The sequence below is a fragment of the Ischnura elegans genome, chromosome 3 (assembly GCF_921293095.1).
Source record: "Ischnura elegans chromosome 3, ioIscEleg1.1, whole genome shotgun sequence".
In the NCBI taxonomy this organism is placed as follows: domain Eukaryota; kingdom Metazoa; phylum Arthropoda; class Insecta; order Odonata; family Coenagrionidae; genus Ischnura; species Ischnura elegans.
Window position 1 is genome coordinate 26,891,368 of NC_060248.1, and position 19,949 is coordinate 26,911,316.

General features: G+C 37.9%; 1 protein-coding gene across 2 annotated transcripts in view; it reads left to right on the forward strand.

The window, feature by feature from the left end:
- Nucleotides 1-18,742, forward strand: part of LOC124155582 (tyrosine-protein kinase transmembrane receptor Ror-like) — a 51,515-nt gene extending 32,773 nt beyond the window's left edge. The window contains exons 2-10 of one of the 2 annotated variants that reach the window (XM_046529535.1): nucleotides 3,599-3,766; nucleotides 5,348-5,427; nucleotides 5,786-5,968; nucleotides 6,983-7,160; nucleotides 8,515-8,760; nucleotides 10,648-10,769; nucleotides 11,920-12,093; nucleotides 12,720-12,878; nucleotides 16,872-18,742. In XM_046529535.1, the coding sequence (XP_046385491.1) occupies nucleotides 3,599-3,766; nucleotides 5,348-5,427; nucleotides 5,786-5,968; nucleotides 6,983-7,160; nucleotides 8,515-8,760; nucleotides 10,648-10,769; nucleotides 11,920-12,093; nucleotides 12,720-12,878; nucleotides 16,872-17,309 (1,748 nt within the window). In that variant the 3' untranslated portion in view covers nucleotides 17,310-18,742. The remainder of the gene's footprint in view (nucleotides 1-3,598; nucleotides 3,767-5,347; nucleotides 5,428-5,785; nucleotides 5,969-6,982; nucleotides 7,161-8,514; nucleotides 8,761-10,647; nucleotides 10,770-11,919; nucleotides 12,094-12,719; nucleotides 12,879-16,871) is intronic. The other variant, XM_046529536.1, reaches the window with a different exon arrangement.
- Nucleotides 18,743-19,949: the final 1,207 nt, after the last annotated feature.

The window sequence follows — 19,949 nt, forward strand, 5'->3', positions numbered from 1 at the left end:
GAATGAATTACAATTTTTCACTTTTTTAAACAAATTAATGAGGCGGCTACTGACGACAATCGGAAAATAACGTGCTTTTACATTTCCATCAATAACTTTCACACCGATAGGTAAAACATAGGAACATAGGTAAAACATTTGTGATCTTGAAGTAGAATGTTCGACATTGGAGTGCTCTATGCGAACCGTTTCGCAGAATATTTTCTAATTTTTATTTTCATGCGGCCATTTTTTGAAACGTTCCCCTTGTATTAAAATGTTTTCTATTCCAAGTCTTTTTTTTTGTCTTTTCATGGGAGAGGTGCATCTGTTACGTTTAGAAAGTTTGATCCCGAGATCAAATAAATATTCCAACACACTGCTTGCATTTCTATAACCTCCTCCGGAGGATGCGCTGTTTCGAAGCCGCCTTCACGATTTCGGATTAAGCGATAAGCCGACAGAGGGTCCGAGAGTGGGCTACAATGGGCTGGTTGTGAGCGGATTCGAGGAAAACCAAGCTAACCTCGGATGACCAAGTGAAAAGGGGACACGTACTGAGCTAAGGCACGGATCGTGTAGTTATGGGATGGTCCTGGGCAGAAAAAAAAATTAGGCGGTACTCACCAAAAATTCCAACAGCTGAACATGTATTATACATCCGGCCGCGAAGGTATTTTATCCGGTACGCTTATAACGAGTTTGGATTTTAGGGACCGGCCCAACTACAGCACTAGTCCCGGGAAGAAAAAGTGAAAGAGTTGCCTCTTCACTGTGGTCGGAACGTACCTTGGACATGCGGCAAGATATTGAAACCGAGAGCAGGAAGTTTGATAGTGTACGCCACGGTCTTAGAATATGGTGTACGCAATAATAGAAAAATCGATTTCGATTAAAATTGAAAATCAAGTTTTATTAGTCAAATATCGATGAAATCGAGATCGACCCTTGATCTTCGAGTTTCCACCCAAACTCCATTTTTCAACTTCGATCTTGAGCATTTCGTTTGATCCCAGTATCGTATTTTTTTATCGTTCGTTTGATCGTACAATGACGTCATCCGCTCCATGTGAAAGACTTCTAGGGCTGGCCAATTTGGAAAGGCACGCCCTTCGGTCATCAAGAAAACATGTCAATGAGTTGACCTTTCTTAAAAGTTTTAGGTAAGCCCATGTCGTAAGTTCCGGACGGATATCCCAAAACTTTAATGTGCTTGCATTTGTTAATTTTTACTACTTATATGTATTTTAACATGCATTCAAACATCTAGTTTACGTTGATGTTTTCTACCACTCAAATGTGTATTTTGAGTGCTTTTCGAATGAGAATAAGCATGTTTTAGTTCTAAATGTATTTTTTTACAATAAAGAACCGTGGATGTTTTCGATTCATCGATCTTTTGATCCAAATTTCGATTTTTGTTGAAAATTCGAGCTTTTCATTTTGATTAAAAATTGATTGATCGAAAAAATCGAGAGACATGTTTCCAATTCTAATTGTATGTTTTCAGTTAACTGTATCGTAAACGCTATTAATGAAACAGTTTCGTGGAATATTGCCAATCCGTCCAGTTTTTTTAATTTTTTGTGGAAATAAGGATTTGATATTTTCCGGGTGAGTTGATGCGATGAAACTATCTCAGGCTTTCGATCGGGTCAGACTCTGCATTTCCGCAGACGTTTTAATGAAATCATTTTCCATCGTCCTCAGGGCTGATTCATCAACTCGCTATCAATCAGCCCTATGGACAATGGGATATAATTCCATTGAAATGACGGCGAAAATGGAGAGTCTGCTCCTGTCGGAAGCAAAGTTTCATCGCATTTATCGAAATATTTAATTTTGAAGATAAGTACAATAAATACAGTTTTCGTTAAAAATATAATGCTGCGAGCGAACAGGCAGGGTTATACAGATTTTTAACGGATTGAGACGACCACCGAAAGAGAACCTCGCGCCCGATGAAAGGAGTGAAGTTCTTCAAATGTTCTGGAACAGGCACCCAAGTTGGGATCGAGTAATCTGTGGATAAATGTCTGCCATCAGCGGGCAGTGAACCAGATTCCAAGGAGTGTAAAGCCAACATTCCAGCCACTGTATCTGACCGATCCCTTCAATGAAGGTGTTATTTTTCTTTTTGCCGTTTTCGAATGTTACCGAGGTAATCAAGGAAGTATGTAGTCCTTTGAAATGCATCTCAAAAATGAAAGGCGGCTTTATAATAGCTTCTGGAAGACTTATTTTAGTTTTTATCCGAGAGAGATCGCATTTACTCATTTCTTCCGTCTCTTTCAAATTTGGGAGTGGTGTTCCTCGAGATTTTTTCTACCACGGAGACGTTGATGCACTGCTGATGTCTGATTTCACTCTTTTCTGGGAAATTATACTTACGTGCCCATGAAGATTTTATAAACTGATTAACAGAGTGAAGAAGTGACACATTGCGTGCCTTTTCGACGCTAATTTTTTTCTCCCTGCTTTTATACCATCCTCGGCTCTTCAAGAAAATTGCAAACACGTATGACCACTTTCAATTCATAATCCGCTAAATCACACATGCTAGGCTTTATCATTCGGGCTGATGAAGACAGTAATTTCGAATCGGAGTGAATTTTAGTAAGTAATTTAAGACAGTTTTCTTATTTCCAAAAATGGGGGAGGTGAGGTACACGGAAAAGAAGAGGAATAACGAATAAACATAAGTAAGGAATAAGTGATTGGCATGGTGGGTGATTAGAGAAAGCTTCAGTATGAGACACGAAGGAGAATTGATTTGGATAGAGCGAGTACAGGGTGGTGAGGGGATTTTAAAACCGTAATAGAATATAATATAATAAGTAAACCGTAATTTGAACGTTTATGAATTTATATCCTCTGATATAAATTCATTATAATTCAAACAAACGATGCTATTCCTTACGATTTCAAATATTGAGGATAAATGGATTCAGGGGCGCAGCTAGGAATTAAGGCTGGGGGGTTTAGGCGCAACTAATACCGGAGTATGTGGGGGTATGGTATACCCACCAGGATAAGAGGTAGGTGCGAGATTAATAAATTGCGGAATTTTAAGATAAATGGTTCAAAATGGTGAGTTTTATGGCTTTCTGAGGGATGTTTTATTAATCCTTGCACTAATATATTAGTAATATCAATCCAATTAAATGAAATGGATTAAACTTAAAAATTTCCCTGAGCTCTGGGGGGTTTATCCCCCAAAATCCCCCCCTCGCTGCGCCACTGAATGGATTGATCTGGACTCATTGTCGCGCTGCAGACGTTTTGAATACCGAAGAAAAGGCGCAATTAAAGGGGCAGCATAAGTACAGCCTCTACAGTACGGACCGAGGTTCCCCCCCCCCCATATGAAGTCCTTTTTTTGTAAATTGAGTACTCGCCTTCGTCCATACGGCTATTTTTGTTGGTATTGATATTACTTTTATTTTTATATTCCTTGAAAATATAATTTAACGATCCTGTCCTCAAAATTTCTATAATGTCCCCCAGTGCGCTATCCTACCTACCTCCTGGGAACACCTTTGTTCGTACTTGGGACATATATTTTATTGAGCCCATGTTGAGCACATGCGACTCACCTTAGTGCTCTCCTTTGTTTCAGCATGGCCGCTGGGCGAGGGCGGAGGTGGCGCCGCTGTGGTGGGCTGCGCCGGCGGGTGCGGCCGCGAAGCCGCGTGCAGGCACTTCCCCAACAACACGTACGCCTGCGTCTGCACCCACGACTCCTCGCCGCCAACACCCGACCTGCGCTGCCCCAACCGACGGACGGGTAAGCCGTTTGAATTAACTGGGACTTATTGTAATTTTTTGACCAGTATTCATTTTCAGTCGTGGATTTGAGGGACACAATCAGCTATAGGTATCTTTTTGATAATCATTTTATGTAAAAAATATTTCGCTGGTGATGTATTTTATGCGTTGAAAATGATAATATTTTTATCACAAAATGAACATTTACAAATTGCATCATTTTGATATGAAATTGGTATCACGTGCTGATACGTAATTTAAATCAAAATTTATTTACCTCTGATATAGCTAAAAAAAGAAATAATCATGTCATCAGTTTCTAAAATGTGCTTTGGTTCAAAGTTTGGGCAGTTAATATTATCTTATGATATATTTTATGTGATGATATTTTAATTGGCGCCACTTTTTCATTAATAGCAAAGAAATCAAATTTTGATATGCAGGGTAATTTTTATACCACCTTTTCATCAATGGCAAAATTTCAATATCCGAAGTGGAACTTTGTCAATTAAAATTTTGCCATTGATGAAAATGATGTAATGATGATATGATATGTTATAGTATATGAAGATATTATATTTTTCTCACCTAAGGGAGGACACTATAAAGAGTGGTTACCGGTGATGTAATAGTGATACCTTTTTTGCTAGAAATAGTACATTATGCTGCCACGGGAGGGTGTTGTTAGCGGGGGTGACCGACTCTGCAATCTGGCTCATCTGAGCTGGGCAAATTTGACATGATCCAATAGAAAAGAATGTCCATACTCTGCAAACCTCCTTACCTGCGATATGTCCGTGCAACGCAGGTCATCTGCGTGCAAACTTCCCTATCTGCAAGCATCAGATTTTCACGCATTACTGCTATCCAAACTGAAAAACCAGCCTATTTGGCTTTGTTGGGGAAAAGCAACAATCAAATATTTACAACATAGTACTTCGTGAGAAGCAATCACTTTTGCTTTCATATTTCCTATAAATGCTGAGGGTAGCAGCAGCAAAACTAGGAATATGCTTTGGGAGGGATGGGATGGCCTGGGGTGATGACCCCCCTTCCGTTCCCCAAGGCAACAGGGGGTCCAGGAAAAAAATGGCATCCCTTGATATACATTTCACATCATTTTGGCTCTAAAAATTTAACTTTAAGCAGATGCAGTTATTTTACATCAAAACTAGACAAATATTTTTTTTTAATTTCTCAGAGGCTTTGGGGGGGATCTGTCCCCTCATCCTCCCTCCCATAGTTACGCCACTGGAGGGTATTGTCACTGCCATTCATTAACGTGCCTCAATTTGATTTTACCACCTCAAACTCCCACATACCACCATTGAGTTCAATCGCATCCTGCATACCGCCTTCTACACGACGTACCTCTTCGGACCAAGCATCCCATGGTCAAGGTTGTCCATTCACGAAGTCCAGGCATAGGAATTATTTGAATGTTTTTATAACCAGGTGATGATAATAAAATTTACTGAGTGCGGATGCAACCCCTCTATATGGGAAAATAGAAAAAAAAGGACCTCAAGTGCGGTACTTTTCTTAGCTTTGGTCGAATGTCACCCTTTAACTGTTCTATTTTTCCCATTCTAATACCCAGTGCCACCTATCAAGAGCCCGCCACCAGTTCTACCGCCCACCTTCGTCCATGGTAACGTGGCCTCGGCACCAGCCCACAAGGTGAGTTCAAGTGCAGCTGGCAAGTACTAAAAGGCATTATTAATTATCAATTAAAAGATATTTAGCAACTCGACAACTTCATTAGCTTTTCTTGAGCATAGAGTAAAGAATCAATTAGGTTTTGAACTTGAAATTCATTTTATTGATTTTTATCAACATTGAAGTATATTGTCAGTGTTCTTACATTACAATTGATTTCCCTAAAACTGGGGGGGTTGGGGTGTAGCTGCAGTCTCCTGGTTTCCAAGAGTGGTTGAAAATTCCCAGAATGGTTCCATGAACCCTAGCACAGAGTTTCTATAATTTATATCCTCCTCATTGATTTTCATTAAAGCATAGTGGTGCACTTCTTTTGCAGGTGGACAAAGGCAGCTCGGATGCTGCCAGTTGGGGTGGAGCTGCGGCTGCCTTGTTGGCCCTTCTTTTCATCTTCGTCGGTATTTGGTGGTGGTGGACACGCAGGGGGCGTAAGGACCAGAGGAAGGGACCGGCTTCTCCCGTGAACGTGGGAACCTTGCAAAGCGATGGAATGACAATCCAAGTGTGTTTTTCTTCTCTCTTAAAATATTCACCATATATCCACCACTACCAGTCTGTTTCGTACAAAGATATTAATAGGAGCAGTTCTAAGGGGCAGTGGCAAATTTAGAGTTGGGGTAATCTTTTAGGTGGCTCTCTAATGAAAGTTTTTATTTCACCAGCTTAACAAATAATATTTGTATACAAATGATGAATTTCTAAAAGCTACTTGTCTATGCATATCAAAACTCAGATGCATAATTGCGGAGAGGTATTGCATCACACCAAGGTGCCACAAAATGTAATGAACCTCCATGCCAATGGGCTTGAACACGTTTGCTTACTCTATACAATAGAATTCCATGAATGCATGCAAAACCTTTAATATTTGCGTGCCTATAATGATGGATAAAAAACTGGAAGATGCAATTTTTAATGTTGGCAGTAGGGCATGTCTATTAATGTGGTATAATATCTACTTTTTACCAGTGGTGGAATACATTTGTGGATTTCCTCAGTATTTTTTGTTTTAACTGGAGTAAAGTTAACTTTAAGGGTAATATTGATTGGAAAGCAAAATTATATTACTCTGTCCACACTTAAAATACCATTTTAAAGGTATTGAGAAGAAAAAAGTTGTATTTTTTGTTTTTTTAATATGTGTACAGCCAGTACAACACCAATCGGCATTCAATGTTTGAGGCTATCTTTTGTTCAGGTATTTTGTGTCATACAATTTTGACATTTTCCTAAACTAATGAGTGCAAATTTCAATGGAGCATAACTTTTGATCAATATTTTCTGGCCTGGCAAAGTTTTTTCCGAAACTATTAATAAATATTTTTATCCTTCAAATTTTAATAAGTTTTTCTGATCATACCTGGTGTTGTGTAATTTTTCCTTTTACTGAACCTAATTGTGTGATGAAATAATTTCTTTGCTGAGGAAGGGGATGGGGATCATGAGGTAATGAAATATTGCCATAGTGGAATCAGCTATTTTGAGCTTGCTTCGAATTTCTCCTCATCTCCCTCAGCAATCCACCCCTGTGAGCCTGACCAAAGGAGTGCTTTTGCCTGATCGGTATACTTCAAATCCACAGTACAGCGCTTCCCTGCCTCAGGCTACCGATGCAACAGTCCCTCTCATCCCCAAGGATTCTCTCCTTTTCCTTCAGGAGATAGGTGAAGGATGCTTTGGAAAGGTTTATAGAGGTGAGTGGTGTAAATGGTGCATACATGCAGCCAGTGGCGTAACTATAAATATGTTTTGTAGAGGGGGGGGGGGTTGGGATGGCCTGGGGTGGCACCGGAGGAGGGAGGGATAGGAGGGTCAATGGCAAATTTTTGAAAAATAACATGAATGGAAATATATTTTTCATCATTTTGGTACTAAATATTTGACTTTAAGCAGATGCAGTAATTACATGTCAAAACTATATAATAGCTTTAAGTAGTATTTTTCATTTCTAAGGCTTTGAGGGGGATCTATCCCCTCATCCCCCCCCCATAGTTATGCCACTCTATGCAGCTATACCTATTGAAGTAGTTTCACATTTCCTAAATCATGGGTGTCAATGGGAGGATTTCCTTGTGCTGAGTATGCTATTAAATTTTTGGAGGAGAGTCTCGAAATTAGAATGAAAGGAAATAGGCCTCAGCATGAATTGAAAAGTAAATGTCAGTATGAGAGGGGGGACTATCAGGGCCAGTTGAAGTGGTAAGATAACTACGGGGCCACATAAGGCACCAAGCAAAAGGGGCCTAAGCACTCAGTCCAATGTTCTGTAGTTACTAATTCTACTACCTCTCAGGTTATTTTTGAGTGGGGTGGCCAGAATGTCTTTCGCTTACACTAGAAAAATGTCTCCTGAACCAGCCCTGGGGACTAGGTAGATTGATGTACAAAATTTCCATGTAAACTTGCCTTGATCAGTGGAATAAGAGTACTGTTAATTGTGATAATATCGATGTGTTTAATTTTTTTCTGGGTCATTCCTCAGCTACTGGTACTTGAGTTGACTTTTCGAATTATGATGAACATTGCATTATATAATTGCCTTCTCAGTAAAAAATAAAATTGGAAACTATTTGTCTGGACCCAAAAATCAAATGAGTCACAAATATTTTCAAAATGGCAATTTTTGGCAAACATTATATTTTCAGTCTTGTTTTGTGAAAATAAATCAGTGTAAACAAATTTTTTGCCTCTAATTTTTATGTTATAGTATAAATAATTGAAAATATAGCCAAAATTTTGTATGTTCTTTTACCCCATCAACAATTTATTAACAATTGTTTAAACTATTTATTGTTTAAAAATTACAAATTCGTATGTTGAAATGCTTTTAACTTAAATATATTTTAAATTTGGTCTTAAATTAAGTGTATTATTAAGAATATTATTATTTTAAAATTTTGCAGAGTAATTTTTATTTGAGGAGGCAAACATTTACGTACATATACCAATTCTAATCAAAATCCAAGGGGTCAAGGGTTGACTCCAATCCAAAGAGGCATGGAAAAACACTACTGCAAATTAACTATTTTTTATCTTACCAATTCTCAGGAGAACTGAAGAATTCATGTCGTCACAAGTTTTTGCCTGGTTCCACGTGCCCTGCTCATAATGGTACCCAAGCAACTTCGCAGAGGAGTCAGTCGAATTGCACTGGTGGGCCCTTAATAGTTGCCGTCAAAGTGCTCAAGGAGTCTGCGTCAAGGGAAGCGGAGGAGGACTTCATGCGAGAGGTGGAGATAATGAGTGCCTTCCAACATGAGAACATCCTCTCTCTTATTGGAGTTGTTGTTCAAGGTAAGTCCATTCCAGCCATTTCATTGATAAAAATTGGTACAGAATGAAATTGCTCCCCTAATCAATGGAGACTCATCTGATGAAGTGGGTGAGGTGCCACTTCACCTATAATTTGAAGGAATAAATGAGAAGGTCAATTTTCTTAAAAATTTAAATATTCAGTACATAAACCAGATTCAGTTTATGGCGTAAAATGATTTACTGTTTTACAAACATTTCTTATGCTGCACTCCTGCTGGGTGCTGATGCATGCATCATTGGAAACTCTTGACTCACCTCGGCAAGTGAAGGGTTTTGTTGTTGCACTTCACTTCCAAGTGAGACGGGAGAGGGAAATGAGCATGTGAGTCTGAGAAGACTTGTTAGTTGTCAAGGCTACAGTGTGATCGGTGATGTGCTTTGCGTAGCACTTTGCTTACGCTGGAACTTCTGTGCCATTTTGCTCACCTCATAGTGTGTAGTAGTCTGTGCTCCAGCAACTTGTCTGCATCCTTCCACCTGCTGCCAATTAATTAGTGAGGGTTTTCGACTGATACTCCTGCCACTTCATATTGCCATTTTACAGTTATTTAGATACTCTATTTAATATATATGGAATGCCAAAGAGAGGAAGGACCTCATTTGAAGTGCTAAACTACCTCAATAAGACTCAATTAAGACTCGAACTACCTCAATGTCCAAATATGTTGTCAACAGCAGGATTATTAATTTAGATCTGGTGGTATAGAACTGGATTTATTATTTTGGGATATCATCATCCTATTGCTTTGGTTCATGAATACTTTTGTTTTCAGCCCTCAACTGTTCGTTGTTCTCTGGGCGAAATTCATCCTATCCTTCAATTATGTGTGCCATTCAAGGAGGATTTGGTAGAAAAATGTTTGTAAATATTTAAGTTTCATCAGAGTAGTATTGTACTGATCAATTTTAATTAAGTCATCTAAGTGTAATTTTTATCATTAAAGCCGCCTATATTACTGAAACATATTGCCACATGACTCTACTTTAATCAACCTGTGTTGATGTGGTAGGGGTGGGAGGTGGTGGTGGTGAACCCTGGACTGCAAAGAGAGTCTGGCCATCTCTTCACCCATTTCAAAGGCCTAAAGCCACTACTGCCCCAAAACAGCACAGAAAAAGAGAGTAGATATACATAAATTCATATTTGTTCGGCCTGTAACATTTAATTTACCGTAAACTATTAAAATTTTTAACTTTTATGTTTTGTGTACTACGATTGAGTAATCTATGGAAGTTTGAGTAAGTTTCACCTCCTGGAATTTGAGAAACTTTAATTTTACTGAAAAATTTATTTTAATGGAGTGAGTTTGAACCATAATTCATTCCATCAAAATTAAGGAGATTGTAATGGTCATTTTCAGCTCAAAATATTTTCATTTTACAAACTCATCGTCATCAGTTATTTTTAATTTCATTTGGGTACTTATGAGGGTTTGTTTTTCTTCTAAAGATTAATTTTTAGTCAAATTATAAATGAATTATAATGTATTGAAAATTCTTGTCTCACAAAAAAACTTATTGTTCAAGATTTCATAATGATTGATGAATAAGTTGCTAAAAGATTCCATGTATTTTCTGGTGGAAAAAAATCAGTAGGAATATTCAGTATTTATCTATATCCTATGATTAATCATTATCATGCATTCTATTTTTATTCATATGAATTTGCACCTTAATATTCTGTGTATATTTTTTTATGTGTAACAGTCATTGTTTCTTCAAATGAATCAATGCAACTGATTTAAAGGGCCAGTTAGTCTAGATATGTAACAGCCCTTTTAAGTCGTTGAGTTTATGCTTAGTTGAATTATGTGAAGGAGCTGCCTTGAATAATGTACATCTGTAATCTGGTTCTGCATTTTTCAGATAATGGTCATAGCCCTTGGATGGTATTCGAGTTTATGCCTTTTGGAGATTTGGCCGAGGTTCTACGAAGTAACAGTCGTGAACTCTGGAAACCAGTCCCTGGCTTGCCACCTCTCACTAAGGTACAATTATATTTGAGCCTTAAAATAAGTAAACTCGTATTCTTGTGTGTGAATGGATTGTTCACTCTGGGTAGAAATTTCAATTAATTAAAAGAATTAATTAAATGGAAGGGAAAGATATTGGAGTGAAAAAATTCTTCCCCACTCTACCGTTCTCTTTTAAGTTTAAAGTATACCGGGACTAGCCGCGGTGATAACCTATACGGGAGTCACCCGCAATGCACAATCGTGCGAAAGATCCACAGAGAAAAAATCATTCGCCTTGACCGGGATTCGAACCAGGATCCCCCGATTTCCGGTCGAGTGCTTTAGCCAGTTAAGCTACCGAGGCATCATTCTTTCGCACGATTGTGCATTGCGGGTGACTCCCGTAAAAGTTATCTCCGCGGCTAGTCCCGGTATACTTTAAACTAGTCTAGAGCGAACACCCCTTGTGTTCTATGTCCGGGCCTGCTCTCCGACTGTGGCGCTGTGCGCACGATTTGGACTGCTTGTGGCATCATATGCTCAGCAGTCCAGCAACGCCTTGTCCGGTAGTGTCCGAAAATATCCACAGGGAAGACTGACGCCTCGGTTGCTTAACTGGCTAAAGCACTCGACCAGAAATCGGGGGATCCTGGTTCGAATTCCGGTCAAGGCGAATGATTTTTTCTCTGTGGATCGTTCTCTTTTAAGTTTAAAATAAGGAAACATGAAAGTTGCCATCCCTCTTTTTATGTGTTATTGACATAATTCAAGTTTTGGTTCATTTACTGGTTGAGGGAGGAACTCTCCATTGAGGGAATGGATTGCTCACTAGAATGTAAACTACTACGAACCACACGAGGCCTGTTATTTTAAAGATTATTCAGCAATTTCTTGTCATACTATACATCATGTTTTTGAATCAACAAAAATATCACTGAGCTCTTAGGGTGAAGAAGAAGTAAAGGAAATGGTCACTTTCACCCAAATCTCTATGCATGTGTATCTCGTTGAAATATTTAGACTTGTCCTCAGCAAAAACAAGTTTCCGTGCAGTTGCCAGGAATCTGTTATCAAACTTTATCACCTGAAATTCTCAAATGGGACTAATCCACCACGAAAACCCTTTATCATGCTGCATTTAGCATGCCATTAGTCTGATAATAAAATTTTCTCTTCTTTTCAGGCTTCCTTGTTGTCTGTGTGCATACAAATAGCTTGTGGAATGAGCTATCTGTCTGCCCAGCGTTTTGTACATCGGGATTTAGCCTGCAGGAACTGCCTCGTTGGTGCAGATCTCACGGTGAAAATAGCTGATTTTGGAATGAGCAGGGATGTGTACACCTGTGACTACTATAAGGTCAGTTATTTGTCCATACCCGAAACTCATGTTTATTGGTCACAAGGATGCATGATGAGGCAAACTGTGAAAAGGCATGGGTATGTTAATACTAGCATGAGGAGCATTTCACGTATTGAGACATTAGATGGATGTGGTCTTTCATTGTTGTGCTCCAAAGTGCATTCGTTTTTTATACATAGAGATCATAAAGCTCGCAAATATGTACTAAATTTTGAGTAGATCTCAACTTCTTTTCAGCTTACTGTAAGAATAGAATCAATGAACTTATAAAAGTTATAGATGAGCAGTTATGTTACTAAAAAATTCACACATGCAACTCCTCCACTTTTGAGATTGATACTATATAGTATGTAGTTCTAACATCTAACAACACAAACATAAAAAAATTGATACAAAATCAATGCTGAAATCTTATAAGTCAAACATGAAACTACTCCCTTATAATATTGATACAAAATTAATAATAAAATCTTACAATTTTTTGTACCACTAAAGCTTAATTTTCATATTTCAGTCAGTTCATATTTCTTTCATTTACCACAGTAAATGATAATTTATTCCAGTTGATTGAAATCCATTTTATTTGTAATTTATTTAAAAAAAACCACGACTATTTATTCTAGATTGGAGGATCGAGGATGTTGCCTGTACGATGGATGTCCCCTGAGAGTGTGATGTTTGGACGGTTCACTCTTGAGTCAGACACGTGGTCATATGGCGTTGTGCTTTGGGAAATCTACTCATTTGGCAAGCAGCCTTATTATGGACATTGTAATGAAGAGGTAAGCCGAAATTTGGTGCCAAATTCTATTATTGCCCGTGATCACCATAGTTCAAATTCTATCTCTTCTTATTTCACTCATATATTGCATGCTACAAGTATTGGGTGAAATATTTATGTGAAGCGTGAGATTTCTGTTCAGAATCATAAGCATGGGTTATGTGATCAATGAGAAAATTCATGTTTTCGCTTGGCATCTACACTTTTTGAGGCAGTAATATGATGGAGCTAAATTTCACTGGCTCCAATCCATTCGCAAATTCATGTGAATTTATTTATCCATTGGTCACAAAATTGCATTTGACTTTTTACTGGTTGTCAGTGAGAAAAATTTCAAACTCACTAAAGTCCTATGATTATGACCAGCAGAGTGAAAAATGGGGTCATCATCTCAGACCGGAAATCACAATTCAGTTAATGAATTCGGTATGTAGAAGGAAAATAAGATAAATTGTGATAAAAAAATCGCAATTCAGCCATTGACTCATAAATATTTAAATAAGAAAACACAAAATCGTGTCTTTTGTTGGCGCAAGCATGGATAATATGTACGCACGTAATGTATGGAAATTAATAAAGCACTTTATACATGGAAAATAATATGTGGTCATTCAGGTCACAGCTGGGGCTGGAGGAAAATTTTGTGGTTTCCTCATTAATTTTCTTTGAAAATTGCTTTCTGCTCTTCATTGTTCTTCCTTCTCCTCTTGATCATTATTTCTTGATACCGTGTCCCACCTCTTTTTTTTCAACTTCGGATCGCTCATCAAAATCATCATACAAGTGACAGGCAGGTACTGTGCAGGTAGGGCAATTGGGTGTCCTCCGTACCACACCCTCATGTCATTTCTGACCATAAGTTGTTAGTTTAGGGATAGTATCAATCTTTTTAACCACACTGCCTCAATTAATACTCCAGCCAAGTGTGCAATGCAGAGAGACAGCTAGAAAACTCTCCGAACGCTTTAGCATTGACATGTCTTAACCTTAATGCTGATGAAAGAGAATTTTTTTGATGCACTGTAGCTAGAGTGTGAAACAGTGTGAAAAATTATGTCCATTCCTATTCAAAACAAAAGAAGAGACATGCTAACTACTGGAAGGGTTCTGATCCATGACAATGCCCGTCATCTCAGTGCTGATGCAGTGCAACTGCTCCTTGAGCAATTTAAATGGGACATTTTCAATCACCCGCAATGCAACGTGGACATAGTTCCATCTTTACGCTGAAATGAAGAAGTGGCGAGGAGGGAAGCATTTTCAAACTGGCAATGAGCCTCAGGGCAAAGGCAAAATTCCTAGTAAGTCATTGGCGGCAACATCATATGAAGAAGGTGGAGTAAAGCTTTTCCACAGGCATGACCAATTACTCAATCGCCGAGGCGATTATGTCGAAAGGATACCACAAGTGTGCTCAACATTTAGCAATTAAATAATTTTTAATCAATCACTTCGTCTTCTCTTCATGACCCATTGGAGGTTTAAAAAAAAAATGGCCCTCGTAGTATTGAATTATATAGGTATTATGGACAGTTCAAGCTTCATAGCATAACACCCATCTCTCTACTAATTTAAATGGACTTGGTTGAAAGTTTTCAGTTAATGGAGAAATTATCTCCTTCTCTTCATATTTTACATTAATTTTGGAACAAAAATTAACCCTTTTCTGCCAGCTCCAACAGGAGGAAAACATTTTCTGTACTACCATAGTAGCATAAGAATATAAAATTCGAGGAATCAAGCGAGATGGAGTGGAATTGATTCATAATGAAAGATGATTTGCAATTTTCCACAAAAATAAATTTAATCCAACCCGAGTTTCGATGTTACTACATCATTTTTAAGGTACAAATGGTCATTTTCAAGGTACAAAGTGACCATTTGTACCTTGAAAATGATGTAGTAACATCAAAACTCAGGTCGGATTAAATTTATTTTTGCGGAAAATTGCAAATCATCTTTCATCAAGCATAAGAGTAGTTTAAACCATCTCAGTACACGGCTCATTTTTGGGGTGGAGTTACCCTGGTATTCTTGTGCCTCCGATTTGGGACCCAACTCAACTGGGTACCCGCGTCTTACCCCAGCCACTAGACTAGATCCTCTTACCCTATCTCAGAACGAGTCCACGCTCAACTTATTGTGTACCAGTATTTTTTAAATGCAAATATTTATTTGATTTTCAATAATTTACTCTTCAATAAGAATAACTAACATTTTTTAAGCATTGTGGAATTATAAAAGGATTTCTAGCGTTGATAACAACAAAGTTAGTGGCCACAAGGTACTAAGACTATAAGTTCAGAAGTCCGCTATTTGTAACTCTAAAATTTGGTTTAAAAAACCCACAGAACAAAATAAAGAATTATTTTCAAAGTATAAAAAAATTTTATCGTGCAACAAAATGTTTCATTGCAAAAAATGTTGACTGTATAACCCCTTCACTACGGATTCTTCCAGTGAGGAGGATCAGAAATAAGTGGAAGGGTCGGCCTTAACAGCCAAGGAGTGGCTCTAAGGTCTCGCTCAGCTGGGTCTCAGGTGGGGCCTGAATGAATTCGACAATAGGGTAGTTTCCTTCATCAAAGAAAACGAAAGGTATTGATTGCAATTCGTTACCCAACATTAGTATCTTCATAAAATACCTACAAATTATTTGGTTTCCGAAATCCCAGTTTAGGCGAATGGCAATAGTCAATTTTATCCTCATTTGAAAAAGGCCAGATTGGCGCCCATGCGATTCCACTCCACGTCACATCACAGAGACCTAGTTTCTGTACGAGTAGACAGGAGTTTTACATCGTCTGAGATTACCAATGCATGCATGAGGCACAGAGCTCAGAGAAACATGTCTTAATAATCACCTATTAAAATTGCCTAAAGTCGGAAAGTTTCCTTCGTTTGATAGGGTAATAGTAATCCTTATTTAAGCCAAGCGCTACCTGCTAGCTGGGTACTTTGACTGGGTACAGGGTACCCGCTAGCAGCCTGCCGGCTGTAAAGGTATTAATAATCCTTATTTAAGCCAAGCACTACCAGCTAGCACGGTACTCTACTACCTGCTAGCATCCTGCGTCGGATCAGCACTCAAAGCCTCGCCACCTCACTTGCGGCAGTGGGAGTTAGAATGATGTCACACGGAGTTTTCCCAGCATTCATACTTAGCTGTCGCATTTTCGTGCGCTTGAAAATTTTTACTTTTCATTTAATTGCTGCGAAAAATAGATATCGTCATTTAAAAATCGAAAAGCGTGAAATACATACTCCAGGAGTAATAATCTTTCGATTTAGGCAATAAAAAAATAACAGGAAACCACCCTATTGCTATCTCAGTGGTCATTTCCCTTCCCCTGTGACAGCGATACTCGACGATAGGTCTTCTGTGTATGAAAATGCTCATAGGCTGCACCCGACGTTCGGTGCGAAAGGGTTAATGTATTGATAAAGTTGAGAAACATCCATTTTTGGATATGAACTGATATCTTCATCAGCAGTCATGAATCCTAAGATTATTTTGATCCAGCTCTCTACTCAGTTCTCCTAAAGGCTTATCTTATAATACCTATATATGCGTAATTCTTTTGCTTAACATCCTTCATTACCTGCTCTATGCACCTCGTCCATGGTCTACCACTGCTGTTCTTCCCTTCTTTCTGCCCTTCAGTCATAATTTTCATTAGACAATCGGTGCACTGGTATGCATGCCTTAATACTAACAGTAGTTTTATACACCTAACTAACGATACTCCTGAATACTTTCTCAACTAACCTTTGTATAACCTTTGTCTCAGGTTGGTATGTTCTTCTTGAAAAATGCATCACTGAATTATTTTAACTATTGAGAACCATTTCAGTACTTAAATCCCACAACTTAATTCTATGTTGAGACCAAAAACCTAACAGATCAGCATTTGGATATTCTGGGGATTGCTTACCTCCTGCACCAGTTCTATCAGTTCATACTCCAGCATCCTTGTGATTGCTGTCTTTGTAGGTTGTGAAGCTGATATTGCAGGGGATTATGCTAATACCTCCAGACAACTGTCCGCCTGCTGTGTGCAACCTCATGCGAGATTGCTGGAAAACAGAACCGAAGGATAGACCGAGCTTTGCGGGTCTTCATTCTCAGCTTCTGGAGGTTTGGGAAACCATGTACAGTGGTGAAAGTGGGAAGGATGGCTCTGGCATTCGTGACCATTCCCGCAGCAATGGAATGAGTGGAAAATCATTCTCGTCCAGTAGTGCACCTCTCCCTCCATCGCTTCCCCCGACAGTGATTGAATTACTCGATCCTGACAACTACCTCCTTCCACACAATTCATGTCCAAATGGTTACCCCCAGGGGGAAACCATGAATTCATCCACAAAATTTCCTTACATCACACCTCCACAGCCCCTTTATCCAGAGTATTTTCAACCCATTCCAGACTGATGGCTTTGAGGCCTCTCAGGCACTATATATGGGTAAAAAGTGTACATTGTGGGCTCATCAAGACTCACTTGAGCAACCATTTATGGAAAACGATAGTTAATCCTGATAATTTTCTTACACCTTGCCTGCGCAATCTATCTTTGGCATGTAAACTTGTAGGAGATTGATGATTATTAGAGGCCTTTCAGACGTTTTTTGTGGTGACTACATCTGTAAAAAGTGTATATTTTGTATTTTTGTGGACTGAGTGTTAATCAGAATGAGATGAGTGTCTGAGATGCCATTGGGAATGGATAATTATTTCTGAAAATACCAAAGAAGTCAGCCTGTCCTTAAAAACATTCAAAATGTAATGCTGGCGACTGAAAAATTTGGATTCCTTGAGAAACTCATTTTTAAGGATTATGTGCAATGAAAAATTCATATGTGATTCAATGAAAGTACATGTACAAATGAAGATTTATGCGTTGTGATGAATCCCAACTATGTGGGGCAAAACTTGCAATGAAACTGCTCTCATTCAGGGACATCAGTTTATGATGTGTGCCAGCCCATATTTGCCATAGTCACTGGGTGAAGAAGATCTATAGAATTTCTACATTTGTGTAAATAGTATATTTCTACAAATTTTTGTAGTATGTGGATTCAGCATTGAATAAGTGATGAAAGTGCAATCGTGTGTGACATTTAAATGTGCATATAGACACCTCAGTAAAATGTTGGTATCTCATCAGTCAGTCAGTTTTAAGGGTGCTTTGGCATTAGGGCCCTCAGTCGCAAACCAATAAAAGACCCCTTTCAATGAATAGAACTATGGTTGAAGAGGTGGGGTTCACAAGATACCTCTGACTGAAGGGCCTTGACCAAGTGAGCTCACCAGACTGCCTAAAACCAGTTTGTGCCAAGAACTATCTATGATTCCCTCAAAGGAATTTCTCATTACTTAAGAGTTATTTTCTTTTATTTTTCTGTTACTTGCTTATATTATTGTTATTTCATATGAAATAAATGATGAGTACATGTAATTGGCATTAAAAAATATGTAAAAGGGCAAGCTCCTCATCTCGATCTCATTGAGGCCTTTCAATATTCACGTAAACATTTGGTTTGGGGCCTTATATATTTTTGAATACTATTTCTTATTACTGGATATACACTGTAAGAGAGTTGGATTCAAAGAAAATGCAACAACCCATCATTAGAATAACCTTTTATATCTAAAATCGATGAAATATATTTTCTAATCAATCTCTATGTTGAGAATCAAAATTGCACATCTAGGCATCAACAATAAGTAATGAATATGTACTAACCCTTTATCTTCATGACGTTTTGTTTATGAATTTATTGCTGATAAACTCATGTAGAGATCCTTTGATAATTCTGAAGCATTGAAATGTGTGGAAAATAAAAATATTATAGGTAAATATAGAGTATCACCAAAAATTATTTTTTGAGTAACATATATTTAATTTTATCATAATTCATCAGCTTTATTTGCATACTAATAGTATTTATATGTTAATTCTGGGGTGGATCCAGGATTTTTTCTGGGGGGCACAAGGATCTGACTGGTATTCTCATGTTTGATATTAAAAACAATATATAGCATTACTGTAGAAAATATTCTCTTTATTTTGATATGAAAGTTAATAATATTAAATTAAATGTTTAAGTCTCCATAATACACAAAATGAAACAAACATAATGATAACTGTATTGAAAATCTTGTCTATTTTAAAGAGCCTGGGGGGAACGTGCCCCTGTGCCCCCCCTCCCATAAATCTGCCTGTGTGTTAATGGTAGCATAATATACTCATGCATTCGAAATTTTGCATATTATATTATTGTTGATATATTTTGGAATATTGATCTTGACACAGCAGGGAAGCAAGTAGAAAATGAGGATGCTATGATAATAAGTGGTTGAAGTTCAACTACATACATATATAATAGGTTTTGTTATTTTTCAAATCTTCTTATCATATATGTACTTAGGAGAGCATTGAGGAATAGCGTGGGCCAAAAACTAAATTTTTTTAGGGTCACATGTTCCCTATGTTGGAAAATTTTGTGCTCTTATTTGGGTCTCAGGTCCTAAATATTTTTCAAAATATGATAATATAAGCCAATGCCACCTGAGCCTTACAGTTTAAAATTAAAAAAAAAATCAGATGGAATTTAGAGAGAAATAAGAAATCTATGGATAGGAAATCGTTGTAACTAAGCCTGATTTGGTAAAAAACAATTATGAACATAACTTCTAACATTTTATTTATGAAATTTAAAGTTTATTCATAGAATTGTATATTTTCGTGGCTCATGAGAATGATTTTTTTAAATCTAGTGTAGAGAACCCGCATTACCATCCCAAATGTCTAGTTGCATGTAGCATCACTAGACATTTTGCCATTTGAAAGCTGTATTTACAGTAAAGTATGCTTTTTTTTAAATTTTATCCCTTTCAGAAGGAAGGAGAGGTAGACGCGTTGTACGCCAAAGTTAAGTTTCTATCTGGCGGCGAAAGAGGGCAAGCAATGTCAAACAATAAAGCAAAAGATGGAAGGATGCTAACCGAGAGAGAAGAGGTACAGAGTAGATGGAAGGAGTACGTGGAGGACCTGTATGATGGAAGAAACA